Source organism: Miscanthus floridulus, chromosome 8 (genome assembly GCF_019320115.1).
Source record: "Miscanthus floridulus cultivar M001 chromosome 8, ASM1932011v1, whole genome shotgun sequence".
Lineage (NCBI taxonomy): Eukaryota > Viridiplantae > Streptophyta > Magnoliopsida > Poales > Poaceae > Miscanthus > Miscanthus floridulus.
In genome coordinates, this window is record NC_089587.1 from 170,041,337 (window position 1) to 170,068,378 (window position 27,042).

General features: G+C 42.2%; 1 protein-coding gene across 1 annotated transcript; it reads right to left on the minus strand.

Annotated features, from left to right (window-relative positions):
* Positions 1–212: 212 nt before the first annotated feature.
* Positions 213–4,155, minus strand: LOC136473971 (ankyrin repeat protein SKIP35-like). Its single transcript, XM_066471587.1, has 4 exons — positions 4,125–4,155; positions 3,332–4,019; positions 2,806–3,241; positions 213–1,229 (listed from the first exon to the last, which is right to left on the minus strand). Exons 2-4 carry the CDS (start codon positions 3,871–3,873, stop codon positions 438–440), a joined length of 1,770 nt encoding a protein of 589 aa, XP_066327684.1. The 5' UTR covers positions 3,874–4,019; positions 4,125–4,155; the 3' UTR covers positions 213–437.
* Between the last annotated feature and the right edge of the window lie 22,887 nt (positions 4,156–27,042).

The window sequence follows — 27,042 nt, forward strand, 5'->3', positions numbered from 1 at the left end:
CTGCGCACCCTAGAAAATAATTGGAAGCTAGGTTGCTGCTGTGGCTGTTTACTTCCTCATACATCATTGTAGCGATGAACTGGTAGCAGCCAGCAGCAGCGGAAAATACAAGCAGCCGAATAGGCTACAGAACAGGCTGGTTCTTTGCTGATCGCAATTCAAGCATCGCTCTGATGGTGTTACCAACATCCAGAATTGAGACACCACATGGATTGGAGTGATGGATAAACACAGAGGCCCCTTCAATAGGCAATCAAGAAGGAAAACTTCTTTCTTATACAAAATACAAAACTTCTTTACACGATCATGAGGCATATGACGCACCAAAACTATTGCTACTTCCACCTCTACTGGAAGTTGGCAACTGCACACTGCTTCATACACTTTTAAAGCAAGGTAACCTGCATAAGCTTTCTTTTACACCTTGATGAAACATCTCAAGATCCAACCAAGAATGATGGCATGTGGCGCTCCAGTGCCCGCAAGAGGTCCTTCCCCTGGTTCTCCATGCCAGCAGGCTCACCGAGCCGGTGCACCGCCTCCAGCAGCTCCCCCCTGAGCCTTTGGGGCAGCAGCTGCCCACCTGCGCTCACGCACTCACGGTACAGTGGCAGGTACGTGATGCCGAGCACCATCTCAGACGGGAGGTCCTCCAGGCAGATCGGGGACGCGCCCCTCCTGAGGACCCTCATGACATTCATGAAGTGCATTTCACCGGTGCTCACCCCTTCAGCAAACGCACTCTGGGACCAGTGTTCTCTCAGGAAGGCAACCAGGTCCGGGGGCTCGCCGTTGGTGCCCCCGGTTGCAATGATGTCTGCGGCCTTGTATGTTGCTGCTGAGTCTCTTAGGAAGTTGGACCTCAGAAGGAAGGTGACACCATCAAGCGACCTGCTGCCCTGGCCCCTCGCAGCTTTGAGGATCTGTGTGCTGAGAGCTTCAAGGATTTGCTGGGGGGTATGTGCAAGCAGGTACGAGGCCACCATGAAATGGCCGCTGGAGGCAGCAGTCGTCAGGGCAAGGCACATCTCAATTTCAGAGATGCCTCGGCTGACAAACCAGTGGACAACCTGCAAGCACCCACGCTCTGCAGCTTTTATCAGAGGGCTAAGGAAAGAACTCACGTTCCCTTCATCAACTAGGCATTCCATTGTGTTGAACTTGCAGTAATGAGAGGCATACACTAGAGCCAGCTCAGTGTCCACAGCCAAGCCATTCTGATATGCAACCTGCATAAAGGGGGCAAAAATTACTGTTGCATTGTCATGCTGTTCTTTGTGAAATGTACTTTTCAAAGATATTTAAGGGGTCAATACAATAGTTGACATTTCTAGGATAATACGACAGATTTTCAGCAATTATTTACATCTGAACTGGAAGAAAAACCTCTATGCTCACGACCAAAGGTGTCTCTGCACCCAATCAACTCATAAGTCTCCTATCTAGGAAGCAGGGGTGAAATCTTAGTGGAGGCGAAACTGGGTTCTCCCCCTACCCCCACCGCCTTGCTCCGTGCACTGACCTCAGTACCTGCAGTTGTTAGATGCTGCTGCAGCTGGTCGGAGAAGATGAACAGGCATCCAAATAGTTCGCCGGCCCAAGCATTGAAGGGGGTATATAATGAATGGGAGAAGTGGGCTTTGTCTCTTATTCCTTTGCCAACAAGTGTACCTATGGTGGCCCAGAAACAAGCAGTCGGATAGCCAGGAAGCCTGCCATTGCTTTCTTTAGCAGTAGCAACAAGAACCCCCCCCCCCCCCCCCCCCCCCCCTACTCCTGATTTGGTGCTGCACTCCGCCACTACAGGAGAATATTTTCTATGATCATAGCCCAACCATGCCTAGGCTCCTTAAGATCCCATAGAGTATAAATGGAATAAGTATGTGATACGATTCTATATTTGTTACAGGTAACCTTAATTAGTCCTGCCCATCAAGCACAAAAGCTTCCAGCAATTGTCTACATCTATGGAGAAAGTTATGTTCTGGCAAACGACCACAATCTTGTATGGCATGGACAATTCATTTTTAGTTTTGCGCATGGTCATGCAAATGTCATAATTTTGCAGTGGCCTATAGCCGAACTCAACACTCCCTCCCTTTTCTAATTCTTTGGTACCAATATTTTTGGAATTTGGATAATAAAACATTAGGAGTGATCTATATCTTGACGAACACTGTACCAATATTGTTTTTATGTGATCACATTGGTGTAATTAGAATCATATTCGAATAAAGAAATATTTAGATTTTTCTTGTATACAACTTTAATTTTTTTAATTGGTCAATAAAACTTGTAGATTCCTTTTCAGGCCAAAATTGAGAAAGCAAAATCTCAAACTACACTTCAGCATCAACATTTTTCGCTAAACGAGGCCAACATTTCCTACTTTAAGGATTCTCGAGTCTAGATACATAGTTATTAAAGCTAAAGACTCAAAAGAGGAAGACGATAACAAAATATTGAGAAAAGATGGTTACACTATCATGAATATGGTTACTTCTGTGAAGAAGAGCAGTATTTCAGGCCAAAGTTAGAATAACTGACGCAGCTAAAAATGTTCATAAAAAATCTACTTCAGTAACTCAGCATTTTAGTTTAACATGCACATAGGCCCAATCCATTCCTTGGGAACGCACAAAATCACCTCAGCTAGTTTATAAGTACTTTAAAGGCATGCTCTAAATTCTAGAATGTAAAAAGTTAGTTCCTAAAGAAAAGCAAAACATGCTCATTTGCACATTTAGTATTTGATTAAACAGAATTGTTAACTTCTACATCAAGATTAATGAGAACTAAAATTACCTCCAGCAGAATGCGTACAAGTTCAGTACTTCCAAAGCGTGCTGCTTCAAGGAAACACTGATTTACATTGTCAGCGCCTCCTTCCACCAGCAATGATAAAAGGCCCTTAATGGAGACTGCTGAACTCCCAGAAGACCATCCAGGTTCAAATAAACTTGAGAAGAGTGTAAGGGGGAAGCAGACCGCATCAAATGCCTCAGTAAAAATCTTGCCACATAAGTTGTCACCAGCTATGTCCAAGAAGGTTCTAAATGCTGATAAATGAAGCTGTACCTCTTGGAGAGTATTGCAGCTCCATCTGTACCTATGTGTGTCTTCAGAACAATGGTGCATATGAATACACTGTAAAGCCCATTCCATAAACTTCTTCACCTTGGCACCTGCCTCTATTTTTAGATGCTCAGCACCAGGACAATCTCGCAGACGTTCATGCAATCTAAATTTCAACACCAAAAGAAATAACATCACTAATAATGTATTAAGCAATATATTCTGAATAAAAACATTTATATGTAAGCTGAGTCACCTCTCTGCGACAATCTCCTTGGTATCACCCACAGTGATAGCCTTGCTTTGGCAGGCTGCAACACATGATGCAAGCAGCGACGTCCTGAGGATCGCTCTGGCAAAATCCTTTGCCCCTGAGGCCACAATCTTCGCTATCAGACTGTTGAGCCCCTCAAGATCCCGTTTCGTCCGCAAGAACCATATGGCATCAAGGGCAATCGACAGGCCATAATCTAGCATCGACTGCTGATCTGCTAGATCAACAAGACTTTCAGCAAGGCTCCACTGCCGCGAGAACAGCACCAGCTGCAGTGAGTGACCGAAGTCCACCCACCCATGCTCGTCTAGCCCCTGGCTTTGCACGCACCCATCCGATTCCTGTGTTTCGTCGTCCCCATGACTATGGCTGACGCTGCATCCTTGGTCGTTCTTAGGCGCCAGCGCTGATTCCCTTGCGAACACCACACCACTAGCCTGGCCAATCTCGTCAGCCTCTAATTCCACAAACGGCGATTTCTTCGCCTTCGCCCGGATGCTTCGTGGTTTGCCTTGCTCAACCATTTGATGCAAGAGAGATCCAGGCTGTAAACCAATCTCACACCATTCTGTTCCCTGCTAAAATAATCCGGCAACTCCTGATCATCCAAAGCCGAAGAACCCTAAATCAGGAAGAAATACCACGCCGTTGCGACCAAAACTGTGCCGATCTGCAAACTCGAAGAGTAGAAAATAGCTAGGCATTAATCACAAGCAAGGATTTGAGAGAAACAGGATGATTACGAAACAACTTTTGAGGGGCAGAGAGATCGAACCTGAAACTTGAAAGATCGAAGACCAATCGGGGGGGGGGGGGGGGGGGGGGGGGGGGGGGGGGGGGGGGGGTGGATATGAAGGAGAAGGGAATCAAACATGAAGCAAAAGCGGGAGGAGATGGGGACAGTATAATATTTTTCCCCGCTGTGATTTTGATGGGGAGAGAATAATAAAGTTCACAGCCCCTTGTTGGAGGTACGGAGGCCACCAAATTTCTTGCAATGCAAAGTCTTGGTTTAGGCTGTCTATATCATTTCTCGTAGTTAGGAATAGAGATTTTTATATAAAAAAATATTCTTTAACAACTTATCTAATTAGATATCTAAAATAGTCCTCTTTTATTCTGGATTTCTCGCTATCAAAAAGAGACAACGAGATTGACTCTCTAGTGCGCACAAAACATAGGGAAACGATTTTTATCCAAAGGACTCTCCAAATAATACTTTAGAAAATAAGTTTTAGAAACGCTCTTGGAGACGCTCTTAAGGCATGTAATTTCGTAGGTTTGGTATAAGACTTCTGTACGAATTCATGCAAAAGTGTTTTTTTTGCTCCTGTTGTTAAAATAATTTGACATTTCAAAATAATTTGTGTTCTATATTGTAATACACACTCTGGTTGATCTCTGCTTGTATGTTGTAATGATTTGTTTTTACATGATATAATTGGAGTACGGCGATTTTAGTTATCATGGTTAGGAGAAGGATCAAAATTAAGTTTTTGAATGCTAATCCTCCTTTGATGTAATTCGGATTAATTTGATAATGATCTCTTTTATGTAACCTAAAACCATGCGAAAGAAGGCAAAATAATGCTCAAAAGGAAACACATACAAACTAAACTATATATGTGAAACATACAATGAAACACTGAACTCTGTATTACGTCCAAAGGCAAAATGGTCTTTTCATCCCCTACCTAACACCATTACAGGAGAAAACTTATGGAAAGGCCACTAAAAGAATGAAAGATTGATTTGGGGTAAATTAGGTAAGTTCAAAATTGAAGGCCACGAAAGGAAGGGTTAGTTTTAATAGAGCCATATAAGGAACTTTATCTATATTAGATCTAACCTCTCTTACAATCAAGCTTAATTCACATAAATTTACTCCTAAAATTCATTATACAAGCTCCACACTGAACTTAATTAGGGTATTACTCCACCTCGGAGGCCCAAACTAGTATAAACTCATGTGTCCTCCATAAGTATGGCCTGTGACGTACCCATACTCAAGGTCCCCCGTGTATACCTCTATAGTACATAGTCAATTTTTGATAGTTGACATCACAAATGAAAAGCACTACTTACACTACTAGGAATATCCACTTCTATGACAAATATATTTCATCACTAAATGAGCCAAATTCGTCATAATTTCAGTTTTATGACGAATTTATGACGAAAACCGGTTCATCATAGAAGTCGCGTCACTATTGCATATCTATGACGAATCTAGCAAAATCGTCATAGAAGTGCTTTTGATTTGTGACAAAAAACAAACCGTCATAGAACTATTTTGGCATGCGTGGCAGGGGCTGTCATGTTGGTGGGCGCTTCCATTGGAGATGCTTTCCACGTGTACATGTTATAGCCCACGTCTACATGCTATAGCCGGTTGTATTGGAGATGGTTAGGGTACTGTCACCTTTTTATTGCACAATGTGGCCATCTCTGGTTCTTGCACATTTCATGTTCTTATTGGACCACGTGTCATTTTCCTATTGTTCCACATGTCAGTTTTGTACTAGCACACGTGTCGTGTTGCTGTTGAATCATATGTCACTTCTTCATTGGACCACATGTCGTATTTTTAATGGTCCACGTCTCTGTTTCTTATTTGACCACACGTCACTATATTGTCCGTCCACGTGTTGTATTTTTATACGTCCACGTGGCTTAACGCTTTCCTTCCACGTGTCGGATTTTTAATAGCTCACATGCCGTGCCCTGGTCAATTCATGTGCCGTGTACTGGTTCGTCTACGTGTCGTATTTTTATTTGATCACATGGCCTGTCCTGGTTCTACCGCATGAAGTACTATCAATTCGTCATAGAAGTAATAGGAGATCGTCACTACTGCACAGACTGACTATATAACTATTTAACCTAGCAATTAAATAACAACAATTTATATTTCACACGTCAGCAGCGAATCACTAACAGAGTATCACCACATTAAACCGACATATGAGTCCACACATCAAACCAGCACATGAGTCCACATATCAAACCACAAATGTTTACTACATCAAGCCACAAGAGTTGAAGACTGAGAATTACCGATAGAGCTGAAGCACATGCATATCTCACAAAGATTGTTGTACTCCTTCTGTTGTTATTTCTTGTATTCCTCAAGCTCCCTTTCAGTCTTTTCTGTCTTTCTCTTCAGTTCATTCACTTGATCGACGAGGGCAGCGGACCTTTCCTATTCAACAGTAAGCTATTCCCGAAGCATTCTCTCCACGATGTCTCTATTCTGGTGGAGCTTGTCTGGATACCAGCATTCTTTAAAAAAGGTTGTTGTCGCTTCCCTAGGAGGGGGCCTTGCCCTGGTGGACGTAGAGGACCTTGCAAACAACATCAGCACTAGTAATTGGTTACTACCCATCAGCAACAGGTTCTGCTTGTATAGTTTCCATAGCTTTCTGTGAAATTCAATCAATAAAACATTAGGTTACAGATATTGTAAGAGGACTTCAATTGAAAACTCAAGAGATTGATTCATAACAAGTAATGCATAGGTCTTTCTCAACCTACTGCTGATAGAGATTACATAAGCTTCAGTAGATTTTAGTAGATTTCCATAACACTAGGCTCCTGCTACATTTCCTTCTTTTATGGTGATGACTTTAGTAGATTTTAAGGGAAGCAAAAGAAGGTACTTACAACTGCTGCTCTTACAGCATCGCTCAGGCCATTTTTCATAATGGTATGGAAGTCTCTGAAGACTTTCACAGCATTAACATCTTCATCAGGTGGACCATTTTCTTCTTCAAGTCCTTGATGTTGTTCTACTGCATTCCTCTTGTTCTCCTTCTGTTCACATTACACATGAGTTTTGCTTTATATTTATACAAAGGCAAGAGTAATAATAAAACATAGCCATCACTTACAAATTTTTGCATGTGGACAACATAGGAGCGAGATCCTGTAGCCTGGTGGTACTTCACTTTTGCACGGTTTTGCTTATTCCTCTCAGATGTTTTCTATAGCTTCATTTGTGTTAGACAACAGCACAAGTAGACCATAGCAAGACTAGACAGGAAATCGATGGGTTCACACACCTTGTTCTTAGCACTAGACCATATCTTGACAAGTTCACACCACTGTGCATCGTTCATGGATGAGACAGGAGAGGTCATACGGATTTGATTAGCAGGGATGCCATTGAAGTATGTTTTCTTCAACCTATAGCGTTCCTGCCATACTACAGACTGCATTACATTTTAGCAAGCTTTTTTTGTTGGTGAGTGAGCACTGTTAACGTGCAGCCTTCCCTGCACACAATAGTGTGAATGAAAAGTAAATTCATTAAAGTTGCTCAAAGCATAGTTGAATGTCAAGAGGGGATACCCATACATACATTTAGCCTTTCAACAAATCTTGTGCAATAGACGGTGCCATGCTTCTCCCCCTTGTATTCTTTCCAATGTGTCAAAATTGGTACTTCCTTTCTGACTACTACACCTACCTCTCAGGCAAACTTGGTAGCTTGCACTGGATCATGTGGGCCTCTGTTCCCCTCGGCAACAGAGATGCACATCCTCGCTCCTCCAAGTGATTTGCTCATTTTGTCAAGCATAATTTCATGAGTTCGAGGCATTAGCTTCCTCGCTCTTCCCAGAAATGGTACTACATAGTTTTCATGCATTCAGATTATTAGAAAAGTTACATGGATATTGAATAGCTAGTGCAAATTGATTGATAGACATCTGTAAGGTAATACCAACCTAGGTAACTTTCATCGTTCTATGGGTGGGGGGAGATGGGAGTTTGCTGAGAAGGCTCCTCTTCAGCAGGGCTATCATCATCTGGTTGTGAGGAGTCTCTCTTAGGGCTAGGTAGGGTGCCATCCTGACCAATGTCTCTAGTTAATTAATGAACTTGGAATTGATCCCTGGGTCTAGGTGTCGGTCGTGATGGAGAATTATGTTCACCTACTGCTGCTACCTCCACCCTTTACCAGCGAAAGACCTCTGAGTACAAAATCCATGAGCAACCTCTTTTGGTGGTGTTGACCTCACTCGCTTGGAGAGCCTTTGCCCAGGACTCATGGCAGCGCTACCTTTTGTCCTGCTGGCAGAGCCTCCTCTATGGCTTCTTCGACCTAGACACTGAAATTGGAGATACAAACTTAAGTAGCAAGCATGTACAAATTCCATTGATATCCAAATAGTAAAGCATTGCATGGCTACCTACACCCCCCATGGCCTCCCTCCTCCTCCAAACTAAATACAAGATAGAACAAGCACCTCATCAATTGATAGGGGCACTGGCTCATCTTCTAAATCTGAATCTGTTTCATCTGTATTATCAAATCCCTCAACTACATCCCCTAGTTCATGGATATATTCTAAATCTTCATCGTGTCTACCCTTTGTGCTTGAATTTTTTGCCTTTAGAGACATAGGTTTTGGGCCCACATGTTGTATTCCAAGTTCTTCCATCTTTCTATGATTCCTTGCAATTTGTGCACGTGCTCATTCATAAGCAGTTAGTGGTTGTTCATCTAGATTACAAAGGTATTTATTAACTAAAGCTTCTATAGAATGTCAACACAGTAGAGCAAGAGTACGCAAATAAGCACCTAACTAGTAACTATAGATTATATGGAAGTCATTAATCGATTAAAGCACATGTCAGCTACACCCAACTATAGGAAATATGTAACCCCATCGCTATCTACACATCCTTAGTTCAGCCACTACAGTAGAGCACACATCATAAAAGGAATTTGGGTACCTCTTCCTCTATGTTCCCTGGCTTCGCTTTGTCATCGGTACCGCCATCCTGTCATCGCGGTCATGGAGTTGGTGCAGCCAACGTTAAGGGGTACCAGATCTGGCTCCGGCTAGGATCAGATCCAGTCGGTCGTGATAGGTGTCGAGCTAGGTAGGGGATCCGAATTTGGCTTGTACCATCGTCAAGGCGGTCCTTCCGCCATCAGCTAATCGACCTACTATCGATGAATCAAAGGGGATCCATCTTCGGCTAGGGTTCGAAAATATATGAGAGGGTGCGGCTAGAGAGTAGAGAGGGAGTCAAGCTGCTATTCCGATGGCGCCTAGGGTCCAGAGCAGGGTGGTAGAGGAGGTGGATGGAGAGTGGAAAGGGAGGCCATGGGACTAGGATTTGGAGCTAGAGGAGAGATGGTGTGGCTAGAGAATAGAGATGGAGGCAGAGACGGTGACTCGTAGCTCTTTTATGTGGCCATCACATTACCATAAATGCCCTTGTCTAAAATCGATGGCGTGGTAAACCTATTTTCCATGCGAAGGGCAAAAGAGAGACATCTAATTTTCGGTGCGTGTTGGCTGGACTGCTCGGCGCATTGCGAAATCAAATTTTTAGGCGGGCAGACCGCCCCATCTGCTCAGCAGAGACCAGAATTTCAAACGACCTTAGTTGTTGCCTTTTTGGTTTTTTCATAATATAAATAAACATAAAACTAAAGAGAGGATGATAATAAACAATTAAAAGATTCATGAATTTGACACCTAAAAATTACCAAAAAAAGAAAAAATAAACCTACTCGCTGTAGCTTATTGCGCTGCAACTGGCGATTTTTGTGTGTGTGTGACTGCATCTGCAGCTGTTTGAACTAAGGCCTATAATTAGGAAGTAAGGTGAAGGCCCACCCGGGGATGGAAAACCCTCCAAAAAAGCTAAATGGGTTATTCGAATGATATCCCCATGGATTTCCCACCCTGGAAAAAGTAGTCATGGATTCTAAGGTGCTTTGAGTTTTTAGAGAAGAGAAAAAAATTGAAGCATCCTTCTCTTGGCTAGCGCTCTTGTGATTCGCTGACTCACCAGTATTCCAGATCATCCTCCTCCTTGCTAGAGTCATAGTCGGTGTTGTAGGACTCCTATGAGATCAAATATACAACAGTCGGACTTTCTCGTTCATAGTAAAATTCAACAGCAAAATGACTCTGTTGGTTGGTTTTGCCTGCAGCTTTCTTTCTGGTTCTCTTTCTAATCTGTAGTATGGTAAACATGCATAACAGAATTCATCCGATCAAGTCTTGCATCGATGTAATGGCTAATGGGGGAGCCACATAGCTATTCAAATTTTATAGCACATGCAAGAAAGTCCGAGCATTGTAAATTTCACCAGGTCGGACACATCTTATGTTCTACTAGAATATTCCCAACACGTCCAGTATTGGAAAACTATTCGACTAACCCCTAGAATCTGGGACGACATTTACTGGAAGCCATCTAAGGTCCTCTACATTCAAAGCGATTCACTTGAAATTCCATCTCGTAACTGTCCCCCCGTTCATCCCGCAGCTATTTAACACCGAGTTCCCTTTAAATCGTCCTTACTCCAACTCCAAACCAATTCAAATCATAGCTACAAACTGAGCCACTGGACCCATGAGCTCCGCCGGAGATCCTGCTGCCTAGTTTTTCACTTTCAAACACCGCATCAAGTGTAGAATGATGTTGAAGAACATCTTTACCATCAAGGATCCATCTGGTGGGAGCGTCCTTGAAGCATCATTCTCTGTGACCCTAGAATGCACGGTGACCAAGACCCTCAAAGCCGATAGTCACTGGCAGCCGATGTACCTCCTGTGCGAAGGAGGCAATGCCACCAGGATCTTGAAGGTGAATCAAGCCGTGGGCATCCCTGATGACCAAGAAGGTGTCCGTGATGTCCTCCGTGGCTTGATGAGGACATTCACATGGCTATAGCAACTCAACCTCACCGACGAGCAATGGGAGGATATCCTTCCCAAGCCCGACATTCCTGAACTTATGGCCCTAGCGCGCAAGGACTGCCAGGATGGCTGCATCGCCCATGCCATGCTTGAGCTTTGGGTCGACGAACAGTTAAAGTTCATTGTGTCTGAGGTGCTCTTGATGGTCTATGCGAAGGTGGAGGTAGTGCTAGCGAGGTGTCGAGATTGCAGCATCTGCCTAGAGGATGAAACATCTAATCTTATGGCTGGCCTTGTTGTGGAAATGCCCGGCTACGGCCACGCATTCCACTGCAAGTGTATCAACAAGTCGTTCGGCCAGAGATCCACTTGCCCGATGTGCCGACGAGATTTATCTATGTATCTTGACCTGGCAGTACAGAGATTCCTCTCGCACTTCACCGAAGAGGAATATTGATTAAGCTCATTGTTTTATGTTGTATAAAAATACTTATTACACATCATACTCCTCTTTATATATTTGGTCAAAATTTAGAATCTTTGAGTAAATCTTCGCTCTATCGCTCTAACCGTCATGATCTCATCCGCAACTCTGCTTGTTTTATTTCCTACCTTCCCGGAGCTCTCCCATTCCCTCTATAGATCGAAACCATGAGGAACATGCAGTTGCCTTCTCGTACATGTGCTCAACACATAAAATACATGACTTCATGCCATTAGGCCAGATACCCAAGGCAACAAAAAAAACAAACAGAAACCAACTGAGGAAACTTCATCCACTAGAGCACCTTCACTGTCCGAGGCGTTCAAAAAATGATAGGTGGACTTTCTTGCTTGTTCAATAACATTTCAACACCAATGACTCTTCTTTTCTACATTAGATTAAGGCCATACTTGCTCCTTGGTTTAAGGTTCTGGCAAGTTTAACAAAGTTTGACATAGACATGCAAATAACACAACATACTATATTAGAAAGGGTTCCTACTACATGAGCTCAACACATACACTACATGACTTCATGTTGTCCCACAGATCAAAGCTAGTCATGGCTACTACTACTACTAGTACTATTGATATAGGACAATGAATAGTACCTAGAGCACACACAATCCCAATGTCAGCGAATCAGTTTGGTCTTGTTGAGATAGTTGAGGTCATAAGGACTTTCGATCAAGTTGAGATAGTGAACCATCTTGAAAATTACGTAGTCTCCACTGACATCGACACTATAGGTAGAGAGCCAATGGGCATCCACAATAGTGCTACAAAGCACAAAGATTTCTCTAGAATTATGGTCTTCAACAACTCTGGTAATGCGTTGTTGCCCAACAACCACACGAACAACTTAAACGATTAGGCATCGCGTAGCTCGGTCATGTACACGATGCCCCCAAGTCACAAGCAACCTATTCTATTCTCCTGGCTCCACAACTAGCTACCAAAACACATCGTTTGTTATAGAGTACACATCCGTGGTATGGTAAGTAGTTGCCATCTGTAAACATGATTTCGGTTAAAACAAATGATAATCGAGGAAAGGGGGGAAGCAATGAGGTTAGCAGACACAATAATAAGTTCATACAAATAGTACAGTTTGATATGAAGAACATTACCTTTATCTAGATCCTAAAACCATTAGGGAACGCAATTGGGAAAATGCAAACGTGTGAGGGAAGGGGGGGAGCAAGCAGATTGATGCAATGTTATCGGACGAGGGAAGGGGGGATGCTCCTTTCATATAGACCTTGCACGATTGATGAGAGTGAAGTGAATGCAGTAGGAAAGCTGGACACAAGGAGCTTTTGACCACCATGACACGCTTGAGACTTGAATGCCTGGTGCAGTTGTGATGGGTCTTTTCTGTACTTTTATTTGACTCCAATCCAAGCAGTCACAACAATCGAGGGGCAGACTAGTTGCTACGGTATTCAAAACTGATGACCCTTTATACTATGTCCTACGAGATCAAATATATAGCGGCCGGACTTTCTTGCGTTCGCAGTAAAATTCAACATCTATGTCTCATCCATTATGCATTAGATCTAAGATGATACTTGTTGAGATGAACTCCTCGCTGCATGGTTCTTGCAAGTTTAACAGGGCCTAAGATAGTCCGATACTAAAGAAATCTTGATAGGTCAGATCATAGTTTTGATGAAACAACAAAATACAGATCGTGTCAACTCTTGTGCCGTATATGTGGGGTCATGGGTGCGCACCCGTGCGCGTGTGGGTCGTGGGGTGGTCGACCCCATGTCTCGTGAAGGCGCGAACTACTATATAACAATAGAGACAAAGGGCGAGAGGAAGGCTCATCCGTTATGCATTACATCTAAGGCATGAACTACCAAACACGTATCAATAGTACTAGTAGTCATGAGTGGCTTTGATCTTGCAAGAACCAAACACATATCAGTAGTCTTCAATAAAATTTGTTGAACCTGCAAGAACCATGCATCGAGGAGTTCATCTCAACAAGTATCACCTTAGATGTTGTGATAGAACTGCCCAATTTATACAAGATCAAGTACGGCTGTCCCTGCTAACATGTTGACACACGCATACTTTCACTCATATAAACCCAGTAGTCCGCCGAGTGTCCCGAAAGACCTCGGTAAATCAACATCACAACCAAGATCGCGTGATTAAGCAAATACACATCACATACGTAGGGTTGCAGCGGAAAATAATATTACAAATGGATTCACAAATAATAGTACAAGTTTGGGTTTCAAAACCGATTAGTGAAAACAACATAGCTTTCAAAAGATTACATTAATATATGTTCCAAATACATTGCTAGCATAAGTGACATCATCCAACAAAAGCATATAGATGAGAAGTAACTATAGAATCACCGAGCCCATCGGCAGTTAGCCACCATCTTCAACAGGCCAAGAACTTCACCTACAACATGGTGGGATAAACCCTGAGTACTCGAATGTACTCAGCCAGACTTACCCGTCAGAAACCAAAACAAATGACACCAAGGATCATGCATAGCTTAATTTAGTGGATCTGGGTGGACAACCTTTTTGCGTAAAAGCTTGAGTAACCATTAGCATTATTTACCTGTACTAGCAGTGACTTTTAGCCATTACCTACCCTCTATATTAGCACCTGTACTAATCAATCACTTGATTAAGTTACAAACAATAATAACCATATCAGGTATTTCATGGCTCATTGTCATTATCATCATCATCATCCTTTAACTATATCTTTAAATTTAGTGAATCTACGTTGCCACTGCTTAGTCAAGTTCTCACTATCCGGGAGAGACGGCGATTCGAATCGATTCCTATTCAGCTGGAGGGGTATTCCTAACACAAACCCCGCTTCCCCGTCAGGGTTGCAAACAAGTCACTGTTGGTACGATTCAGGAGTCGGGAGTCCGAACAGATCAACATTCTCAGAGAACCACTCTGCCAAGGTTGTTCGGGACTCTAACCCGCCTTGGACTTATGCCAATGGCTCTCCACACATCCTTACTACCTCTAGAATGCACGCTACTGCTCGCGTCCCCGGCCTGAGTCGAGCTACTAGGCTTCGCGGTCGGAACGACTTATCCGGCCAGCTAAGTGTTAGGCTACGTTCAACATGACATGAGGACGTACAGCATATCGGTCCTTAAATGACACAAACGGGGATAAATTCACACCCAAGACCTCTATGCCTTATTGCTGCACTACCGTCATCCCGTCCGGTCTCCATTCATTATTAACACATGGTTTTTTTTTCATGATAGCATATATAGCCAACTGTGACTAGAGCTCATCCTACATCTCGCAGGTGATAGGAAATCACCTGACTTCTATCGGTCTATGCATAGCTAAGCATCATTCAATCCTACACTTAATTAGGATTCATAGGATTTTATCTGGACAAGGTAAGGATATAATGCAACAATTGGTTCCATCCAATTCCTATACTTAATGCATCATCAACAATAAAAGATACTCAAGTTATTTGTAAAAACATGGGAGACTTAGAATGCTCTGGGGCTTGCCTAGGATCCCACACTGAGTCAGTGTTAGTTAGACGACACTCGCTAAGTGAGCATCTCCCGTCCTAGCACTTGTTCAGTCCTTCCATCTTCGGGATAGGTCCACCAAACACCGTCTTCGGGTTTGGCTCCAACATCACATCCTTTCCGTGATGCATCTAGCATACCTAGATGAGGTGCAAGATGCAAGTGTATAAATACATGGAAGTGCAATAGACAATGCATCGCATGCAGTAAGTAAGACAAGCACAAGGTCACATTAACATGCACAAGCACTTCGCATTGCTTACTTTAAATATCGCACAATTTATCATGCCACATTAGCAAAGAAGACGACAACACCAAGCATGATACAAGTTTCTCAAGATCTCAGGTACTCTAACTCAACCATCATCAAAGGTATGAGCCACACTTAGCAATATACAAGCAAACAACTATAATTGGAATCTGTCAATTTCTGGACATACAAACAGCAGCTACAAGATTTAGCTATAACTGGAGTTACACAAATCCAAATGACTTGCAAGAAGACATTCTGGAAAGCTTGTGAAATTATCTACATTTCATCTATAACCATCATAGCATGATTCACAAGTTAAGTAGGTCGAAATTATACATTTACCGAAACTGGTCTAAACAAGACAGAGATCAATCAATTGTATAACCCAACTTTAAACAACTGTAACTCTTAAACTACTTGGCCAAATGACACCAAATTTTAACAGCACCTAGATACATGAATAATCTACGACTTTTGTATAAACAAGTTTCACAAAAAAACACATTATCATGAAGAACCTAGCTAAGTTCCCAGATCTATCCATAAACCACATTTGCAAGAAAATAAATATTAACTTATGTTGCAAACACATAATTAGGCAAAACCAACTTTACCAACATGTCACACATGACTAAAGAACACCAGAAAACCTAGTGTCCATGCCCAAATAAATTCTTTTAATGCATTTCTTAATTTATTTTAGATAACAAGGTGACTTAATGAACATATACCAAAAGTATACAATAAATTCTACAAAAATTACAGTGGCTCACATATCCTCTCAATAGTCTACTGTACAAATTTCACTTCATTTGAATATGTATAGCAACCTCTATGAAAAAGACAATTTCCTATTGCAAGAAATCATGTGAGAGCGAGATAAACCAATAACTCACTCATACTTCATCCAATACTCATGAAATTTTTACCACACATCAACTATCACATGAGTAGCATGCCACAAAAAATTCACTTCATTTGGAGCCCTAGATCTGTAGTTATGGAAAATAACAAATTCAACTAGCATTACAACCTTGCTGCACAAATCTATTTTTACCGCAAAATATTTAAACTAAAACATGCCATATTATAGATCTAGTGCATAGAGAATTTCACAAGGATTCCAAAAAGTCCTCATTTACTATTTTACAATTTTTCTATGAATTATTATAAATTTCCAAAGATTCAGCAAATTTACTACAAATAGGTCCTTATCGGCACTATTCATTTGAGTCACAGACTTTGCAGTTAGACCCCTTCCCTTTGTTGAATTCTAGCACGGGGTCCCTGACGCGAACTTGAACAGAGAACGCCGGGGAATCGATCGGTGGCGGCCGGAGAAGGGCCGGCGGCGGTGGGGGAATGGTGGGGAAGCACCAGGAGCCTCGCGCGCACGCGTAGGGATGCTCAGCTCGGCCCGACATAATATGAACTACATAATATGAACTACAACTTTTATTTAAGGTCCAACATCAAAGCTTGCATAGAACCTACAATTCTACTTTGATAAAAGTAGGATCACGATAAAGCTTAGATTATCCTTTTTGATTCATTGGAGCATTTTCTTGGCATTTGCCCAACATGGACCTTTCATGACTTTTGCTGTAGAGTTCATCTAGAGTCATTTGGGCAAGGTTGCAAGGTTTGGTTGATGACCTACATTTCCATTCACTTAATAGTGCAATTCAAGCACTTAGTAAAGTCATTCCAATAAGGATATAACTTATTATTTCATGTGACTTTTTTATTCCAAACTTCATGAAACTTTTCCAGTGACTCATATAGATGGGTATTGATGTGAGACACATGAAGATATTCCAATAACACCAGCCAAAAATATATCTTGAAAATGGCCTATATGTAAAGCAAGGGTGCAATATCCAAGTTTAGGTTGGGGCTCATTTCCATAGGTTTGACCTTGACATATTAATCATCACTTAATCTGTCATGTTTGAGCTCAAACCCACTGCTTAACTGATGACAAACACCTGGGGTGTTACAGATGTAATGCATAACGGATCAGACTTCCTCTCACCCCTTGTCTCTGTTGTTATATAGTAGTTCACGCCTTCGCGGGTAGTGGGGTTGACCACCCCACAACCCATGCACGCGCGGCTCACGCCCACGACCCCACATATATGACATAAGAGTTGACACGATCTGTATTTTGTTGTTTCATCAAAACTATGATTTGATCTATCAAGATTTCTTTAGTATCGGACTGTCTTAGGCCCTGTTAAACTTGCAAGAACCATGCAGCGAGGAGTTCATCTCAACAAGTATCGCCTTAGATCTAATGCATAACGGATGAGACATAGCTGTTGAATTTTACTGTGAACGTAAGAAAGTCTGGCCGCTATATATTTGATCTCATAGGACACAATATAAAGGGTTGTTAGTTTTGAATGTCGTAGCAACCAGTCTGCCCCTCGACTGTTGTGACTGCTTGGATTGGAGTCAAATAAAAGTACAGAAAAGACCGATCACAACCGCACTAGAGATTCAAGTCTCAAGCGTGTCATGGTGGTCAAAAGCTCTTTTTCTCAAGTATGAAGTCATGTTAATCATCTATAGTTAGAACTAGTATGTTTTGGTAGTAGGTGGATGACATTGAGTAATGGGATTGCACTATTCTCCTCTTATTTGCATGTATTAGATAAAATTTGTTGAACTTACCAGAACCATGCAGTGATGAGTTCAAATGAGCAAGTCTCGTTTTTTCTCGTCTTCCTATGATGCTTGTTACTATGTCATTTACAATTTTAAGTTTGGGCCCTATTTTTAAATCTAGATCGACGCGTAGGATTGTCCGGCAGCTGAGAAACAACATGGGCTAGACTTTAATGCACCATGCAATGTGACATACATCGAATGGAACTTTGTTTACTCCTTTGCTAATTTTCCAAGAACAAGGGAACATGGAGCCCCTGAACGAGCACCTCACAAACTTGAAGCACCTCCAATTGAGTATGGAGCACCTAAATAGGAGAGAACCAGATGATTACAGATCTTCTGTTAACACAAGATTTGCTACGATTCACTTTCCCAAGACACGTTTACATGGACACCTAGAACTCGAGCGAGGCGTCATTTGGTTCCTCGAGAAAGAACCGTCGCATTGGACGATTCACTTCCTTGAGACATGTTTACATGGTATACGTGATCCTTCAAGAACACGGAGTCTCTGCCTACATAAAACGCCAGCCATATTTCCCCAACGCTCTCCGCCTCATCATAGTCGCACCTTCGTACTCTGCTCCGATGTCGTATCCATCGTCGTTCCTCACGCGCACGCTCTGACTCTACTTCTTCCTCGGCCACATCATGATGGATTGGCTCCCGATGGAGTTGGCCATAGACATTGTTGGCTGTGTCACTAAATAATCATATTCCCCAATGGATGACCTTGCTAGCCTACGGGCAACCTGCTTGTTCATGCGCATGGTGTGCGGCACCGTTGAAGTCGGGCGGCGCATACCACTACGCCGGGTGCTATAGCATCAAGGTTTCTAGGAGCACCACTACTACGATAATGACTATCATGCCCTACTCATGACTAGGTTGTCTAGCATGGGAAACCTAGAGGCATGCTTCCTCGCCGGCTTGTGTCCCATCTTTCTAGAAGCCCGTAGATCATTGACACCACTGATGGAATGGCTTCAACACTCTACTGAGGCTAGCTATAAACTTGGAATGTACATCTACGCCCTTGTGCTCTATAGGTCCAATATTGGTGGCAAAAATAATGACATTGCTTGATGCCTGTTGAGGGAGCTCAAAGGTCCTAACGAAGCGGGGCTGGTTGCACTGCCGTGGAAGAACCAGACCTTTCCATAGTTCTACCGAGATGTGTACTGGCGGTTGTAGGACATGGTGCCACATGATGTAGTGCCTAGTCTTCACCCCGTTCATCGCTAGGATGGGCATCATCAGTGCACAGGCGCCGGCTGCGGTGGGCCCATCAGATTTGAAGTATGGGAGTTGTGGTCTAGGTTATGCAACGAGGAGTGTAGGATCTCATGGGAGTGCGATAAGTTATTGACATCAATGTGGTAGATTAATTCTAAATTAGTACATGTTATGTTATATTAAACATCTATGCATGTGTATCTGTGGTTGGTGACTTTATTTTAATTTGGCAACCACATCAACTATATGTATATCTCGTTGTTCAAAGTCTACCGGTGCTGATTGTATTTTTTTTTCTATACGAGCATGCACCCCTGCATGTGTAAGAAAGTCAAGCCTCAGTACATTTGAATGCATCGGACAGTATCCTCCATAGTTTTTCCTCTTTTTTCTGTGATGCTTGTTACTATGTCGTTTATAATTTTTAGTTTGACTAACTTTATAGGAAATAGTAACAACATCTATGACATAAAAGATGACACCAATTCGAACATAATCTTATCTAATTCGTGCGAATGCAATCACATGAGTACAATCCAAAACATCACAAAAAATCTCACCAAATCATGCAAATAGAACAACATTTTATACTGAATCTGACAATGAGCTTAATCAAGAATCTTGATCTATGAAGTGCCGCTCTGTGTATACATAAAGCTTGTATACTTCACAGCATATAGAAGGTCCGCCCTGTGTATACATAAAGCCTAGACTCGCTCCCATTGTTTGATTCCACCTTGCATTGCGCAAAAAACCCTCGCCTCACCTCGCAAAGTCTTGAAGTCCACCTCCTCGTCGCTTGCCACTAAGGTTGTGCCCATGAAGCGCTACTCGAGGAAGGGTCGCCTGGCTCTGATCTCCGCTTCCTCTAGTGTACTGGCTCTCCCTACTTTAGAGGAGGAGGGGCCGATGGTTTGCCCTACTTTGGTGTTAGCGGAGGTGGCGTCGACATCCAATCGCAGGAGGCCGGTGTTCCCATCAAACTCCCGCCCTTCGTCTTCTAGACTACCATTGCTCTCCCCGTCGTCCTCGATGACGATGCTGGCACCAACGGCACTGGTGGTTCCCTCACCATCACCACTCCTAGTGCGCTCCACTTCACCATCATCACTGGCTACGTGGACTCCTCTATTCTTGCTGGCCCACATCGAGCGGGTCTCATGTATCCTCATGCTCCCGCTCGATGTCCGTCGAGGACATGTTCGAGCGCTCTTCGGGCTACATTATGATGGACTCAGAGGACGATCATCGACATGGGTATGTAGGTCCTATCCATGAGAGCCAAAAGCTCATGATATGCGCTAGCCGCTATGGCTTGCTGGTTTGCCCCCTTTGCCCAGAGAGTGTGCCCATGGTTGGACATAGTCCATCATCATGGAGCATGTCCTCGCTTGGGCCAACCACCGCCCACATGGGACATACACCATTGACAAGATGATTGCCCGACATCACATGCTGGCAATGAACCAGGGCTAGATCACCGATGGGGGCTGCCACTAGTGATTCTGTGCCACGCGGCACCAGTTAGATTGGTTAAACATTTGCCTTCTAAATCTGATTGCTCTACCCCTTATCATCTGGGCTTGAACTTGTCTTGCACTGTGTAGCGATTCCTCCATGGTGGCGCTGTCCCCCATCGTGGGGCTTCCCACCGATGGTGCTAGAGAGTCATCCCATCGCCGTTCACCACCACGGAGCTTGTCTATCCCCATACAACCCTCTGGTTCTAAAGTGGGTGAATCTTCAGGCGACAAAAATATCGTAAGTTATTGAAGCATTACCACAAGGTCCGAGCATTGTTGTGTGCATCCAGGCTACACACCGACATGCTGCTCAATGACTTGGTGGACATGTGTGTAACACCCTAGGTGTTTGTCACCATTTAAGCAATGGGTTTGAGCTCAAACATGACATGTTAAGTGGTGATGAAGGTGCCAAGATCAAATCTACAAGAGTGAGCTCCAACTTAAACTTGGACAATGCACCTTTGATTACATGTGGACCCTTGTTAAGATTATGCAAGAGTAATGTTAAACATGCTTATTTCATGTACATTACATCAACATGCATCCATCTTGACCAGTGAAAAAGTTTCATGAAGTTTGGAATCAAGAAGTCACATGAAATGATAAGTTATAATCTTTCTTAGATTGCTTTATTAAGTAAATGGGAATATGAGATGTCAAACAAACCTTGCTACCTTGACCCAATGACTCTAATTGAACTCTATAATAAAAGTCATGAAGGGTTCATGTTGAGCAAAGGTCAAGAAAATGCCTCAATCGGTCAAAAACTCTAATTTAAGCTTTACCATGATGCTATTTTGACCTGTGTTGACCAATCGCTTACAGTGCTTGCATGGAGTTGCACCTAAAATAAAAGGTGAAGCTTGAGTGGTGTAGAACAAACTTTATTTTTGTACCAAGAGCTAGATCAACTTAGAACTAAGTCAAACTAAGGCTTGAAGATTGAATCAGCTCCTGTCTTAGGCTCCCGATAAAAATTTTTAAGTCCCTGAAGTGACAGCAGTAAGTTAACTTCTTTGCGACATTTTATCATCCAAATTCATGTGGTAACTCAATTGGATTCCTTAAGATGAGTTAAAGTACTTTTCATGGTGAAAACAATAGATCAAGTCTTATCAAATTTGGAGTTCATTTGGATCTTCAAAAATAGTTTCCAAAATAGCAAAAGTTTACTTTATCACTTAACTAACATCGACATCGGCATTCCGCGTTCTCCAAATTTTGTTAAGCAACTTGATTTGGTACCAAAATAAAAGTTGGAGTATACATGATGGAGAAGAGCATGTATAAAGATGGCACCAGTTTGACTTCGTTTTGACCATCGATTTAGAGTTTTGTTTGTCGCTGTCATTACGTTGACACTGTCCACTTGGAGCAAAATTTGCCACTGATGGAGGACCCTAATGGCCATGCATCCTTAATAGAAATTGTAGACCCTTCGAAGACTAGCCACTTTGCTTAAGGTGCCTAGAACCGAATATGCCCCAAAGATGCCCAAAACTTGGTTCTCATGTGGCCACGTCGTCGCCTGCTAGGTGCTCTGGGAAACTCCTCAATGGGGGAGCATGTGAACACCATGTAGGGCATCAGCACCCCACCTCCATGATGCGTGGTCATGCCCTTGCTCCTCCAAAACTGAGTGCCCAAGCTTCTCCTCGCCTCCCTCACTCGCTCTGCCGTTCCCCGCCTCGCTAGTCGCTCTGCGCCAGAGCACGGACGTCGAGCTATAGCCATGGCCACCGGTGGTGCTCCCATGGCCGCGGTGCACTCGCCCACTACCATTCGCCTCTGAGCCAAGCCACCACCAGCCCTGTGACCTCCCTCTCCGCCTTGCGCATGCTTTACTAAAGCATCTCGCTGCCGTTGCCGCTGCCTTCCCCGTCGCTATAGGCCGCCGCGGCGGCATGCCACCTGCGCATGTGGCTAGGAGACCATGGACTACCTCAAGCCAAGCCAGGTAGCCTTGAGGGTGCACACAACTCCCCTAGTCCTTCCCCACCACTCCATCGCCACCGACGTGCATCCTCTGGCCGGATTCCGGCATCCCCGCCGGCCCTCCCCTGCTCTCTGTTAGTAGGAAGAGAGGAGGGACCTCACACTCAAATAAGGGAAAAGGAAGGGGCCTAAGTGCAGAAATCATGACTTAGTTGAATAGTGCAGCAGACTACAGGTTGATTTAGGAAAAACTCAGGGGCTCGATGCAATTGTATTTTTCGTTTATGCATTTAATTTGGCTGAAACTTTGGAAAATCATAGTAAATTGTAGAAAATCCAAAAATAGTAAATGAGGACATTTTGGAATCCTTATGAAATTATATATGCAATGGATTTATTATATGGCAAGATTTAGTTTAAAGTTTGTTTTGTAAAAATCAATTTATGCAGTTAGGTTTTTAATACTACTTATGTATTGTCTTTTTCATAACTGTAGTTTTTGTGCTCAAATAAATGTGAAATTTTTATGGTAGGCTACTGATGCTATGTGTATGCTGTGGCAAAAATTTCAGGAGTTTATGCTTGATAGTTTAAGAGCAATAAAAATAACAAATGTCCTATGTTGCTTTGCTCCTAGTCTAAATAGGCCTACATGTTTGTATTAATTCGCTCAGTTAAGTTATGAATCATGCCTTGATGACAATAAATGACTTGTAGTTATGTTCTTAATATTTTCAAAAAGATAAAAAGCATAATTTTTGGTTAAGTAGATTTTTAGTTATAGTTGCTTAAATTTCTGTGGCTGTTTCTGCCCAAACCCAGACAATGTTTCCTTGTTGGTACTGTGGGGCCTTTTTAATAGTAGAATTATCTCTAGGTGTTTATAACAAAGTTGTTTACAATTTGCTAGTATTTCTAAAAACTCTAGAAGCACATTTATTGGACATGTATAACTCTAGTTATAGCTACTTAAAGTGGCATATCAGATTTTGTCCATGTTTTGGACAGAGATGCATTCATTAGATTAATTGACCTTATTATCTGTAGAATCATCTTAAGATGATAATAATAAAGTTATAGGTAACTTTATAATCTTTCCAAAAAGTTAAGAATTATGTTTTTTGGAGGTCTAGAACTCTAGTTATGCTTCTCTGAAGTTCCTATCAATTTTCTATCTATAATTGTACCACTGCTATTTGGGCTGCATGTGCAGTTTTGCTTGTGCAATTATTTTCGTGGTGTAAATAATGTTTTATGTGGTTGTAGTGAATACAAAAGTTGTAGCTAATTTCATAATCTTGCTTTTTTTAAAATTTAATGACCATAGGCCTAATAGTTTAGGAGTTACGAATTTGACAAATGATCTATCATGTTTGGTCTATGCTCTATGTAGACTTGAAGAATTGCATTGTTTGACCTAATTAAGTATGAAATCATGTCTTAGTGATAGTATAATAGTTATAGTTGTTTCATTAAGCTTTCCAAATTATCCTATATCACCCCTTTTGGTGTTGTAGAGCACCAATTATATGGTTGTGAAGTTGCATGGCAGAATTTGTCCAAGTCTGGATAGAGGTGCTCAATTGTGCTTGATTGACCTTGTTAATGGTGGAATCACCATGTGAGGATAATAAACATGTTTTAGATAATTTAATAATATTTCTATAAAGTTAAGGTTCATGCTTGTTGGATGTCCATAACTCCAGTTATGCATTGTTGAAATTACTACTACTTTTCTATCCTAGTTCTGTGCAGATCTGAAACATTCGCATTTTTGACCTGGTTAGCTTTGGAATAAGCTTTTGGTGATAATAACAATATTGTAGGCAATTTCATTAGCTTTCCAGAAAGTCTAGGATCATTTTTTCTTTAGATGTCTGGATCTCTAGTTATGGTCAAAACAAGTGACCGTTGTGTAGATTTCTATGCATGTGCTAGGTGATTGCTTTGGCTTGCTCTTGTTTTGGCAAAAAATGTTGGTTAGTTCTTGATCGATGTATGTGTGCAATATCTTAACTTAAGTTCACTTGTGTGCCATGCCTAATATGCTTGCTATCCCTCTATAATAAGTTGTGTGATGTTTAGTTAAATAACTCTAGGTGCCTATGTCTTGCATGATCTTATGTTTGCCTTGAATGCTATTATGTTATGCATCTCATATTACCATTCTTCATATTCATGCACTTGCATCTTGCATCTCATCTAGATACACTAGATGAACCATGTGAAGGGCATGATGTTAGAGTCATACCCGAAGATGGTGTATGGTGGACCTATCCCAAAGATGAAAGGACTAAACAAGTGCCGAGATGAGAGATGCTCGCCAAACGAGTGTCATCTAACAAACACTGACCTAGTGTTGGATCATAGGCAAGCCCTAGAGCATTCTAAGCCTCCTATATTTTTATAAATATCACTTGAGTCCTTTATGTTTGATGCATTAGGTTATATGAGTTGATTGGAACCACTTGATGCATATAATTTCCTTGTCTAGAAATATATCTTTAACCTTGTGTAGGTCCAAGATCGAATATATGCTTAGCCATGCTTAGACCGGTAGAAGTCGGGTGATTTCCTATCACCTACGAGATATAGGTGGATACTGAAGCACGGTTGGCTATATTTGCTATCGTGAAAAAGAACCATTGGGTATTGTAAATGGACGCCGAGCGGATTCTATGTGTAGGTTGACTCATGTGTTGATTAAGGACCGTACCATTGTTGGCACTTCTGACAAGATTGAACGCAAGCCTAGCACTTAGCAGGTCGAATAACTCATTTCGACCATGAAGCCAAGTAGCTCAACTCAGGCTGGGCTCCATTCTGTAAAAGTGCGCACTCTGGATGGTAGTAAGGATGTGCGGGGAGCTAAACATGAGCCCAAGGGTAGGTCGGACCTGAACGTCCTGGCAGCTGGTTGTCCTAGATTGTGCGCGCTAGGTGAACCCACGAAATGTGGACCTAAGTTGTACCAAAGGTGACCTAAGGCTACCATGGCTGGTAGACCTTGGTTTGTGTTAGGAATAAATTCCCAGCTGGTTGAAATTGATTCGAATCGTCCTCTCTCTCGGATAGTGGGAAACTTCTAATGAATATGAAAATATTACACCGGCTATGGTTACTATTGTTATGCTACTAAATGATATACCACATGTTTGGCATAGGTTAGTTGCTAATCTAAAGATGAATAGCTATAATTAACTTTGTTACCGAATTGAAAAATGTATAGCTCAACAAGTGGCTTTTATGCAAAATTTTGTCAAGCTAGCTCCACCTATAAAGCCTGGCATACTCCTTAGTGTCACTTTATTTTTGGTTTATGATGGGTAAGTCTAGCTGAGTACATTCGAGTACTCATAGTTTATCCCACCATGTTGCAGGTGAAGTTCTCGGCCTCCTAAAGATGGTGGCTAACCGTCGGTGGGCTCGGTGACTCTATATTTATTTATCATCTATATGCTTTTATCAAAGGATGTCACTTATGCTAGCAATGTATTTGGAACTTATATTAATGTAATCATTTGAAAGCTATGTTGTTTTCACTAATCGGTTTTGAAACCCAATGTCACAGAACCGACCAATTTATAAGAGCACAAGTACAAAAACAATCGCCGGAACGATCAAATTCTCGAACTTGAGCCCATATAAACCCGGTAGTCAACTGAAATCTCGAAGGATTTCAAACCAACTTGCATACAACCAAGATCACAGTAATCCAACATAACATATCGTACGTTACAACATTTCACAGATGTTCGCAAATAGATTACATCATCACAGAGTCATTGTTATTACAAAACGAGTCTTATAAAACATGCGGAAGCAAATAGTTTAACTCACACACCGAGTTCAAATACACATACTGGTTCGCTGATCACAGACCGCAAAAGCATTCAGATAAGAGAAAGGAGGTCATGCCCATGATCTAGTCCTCATCACCCGCCGGGTGGAGACAATACTTGCAGAATCCCTGATATAGGAGGTCATCTGCAACAAGAGGGAATAAACCCTGAGTACGGGAATGTACTAAGCTAGACTTACCCGTCGAAAACCAAACAAATGACACCAAGGATTATGCATAGCTTAATGTAGTGGAGCTGGCTGACACTTTCTTTTTGCAGAAAAGCATAAGTAATAATGATCAACTCTTAACCTGAACTAGCAGTAACTTTTTAGCCATTAACCTGTCATCTATATTAGCACCTGTACTAAGCAATCATTTTATTAGGGTGCAAACATTAATAACCATATCAGGTATTCATTGTGGCAACCTTATCATCATCCATTTAACCATATCGTTAAATTAATTGAATCTACGTTGCCGCTGCTCAGTCAAGTTCTCACTATCCGGGAGAGACGGCGATTCGAAT

What these genes read in the sequence shown, in the direction of transcription:
- LOC136473971 (XM_066471587.1), bottom strand. Translation starts at nt 3,873, where the DNA reads ATGGTTGAGCAAGGCAAACCACGAAGCATCCGGGCGAAGGCGAAGAAA. An exon ending in AAGGAGATTGTCGCAGAGAG is followed by an intron (nt 3,242 to 3,331) that starts GTGACTCAGCTT and finishes GTTGAAATTTAG; the next exon opens with ATTGCATGAACGTCTGCGAG. An exon ending in TTGTACGCATTCTGCTGGAG is followed by an intron (nt 1,230 to 2,805) that starts GTAATTTTAGTT and finishes CCCTTTATGCAG; the next exon opens with GTTGCATATCAGAATGGCTT.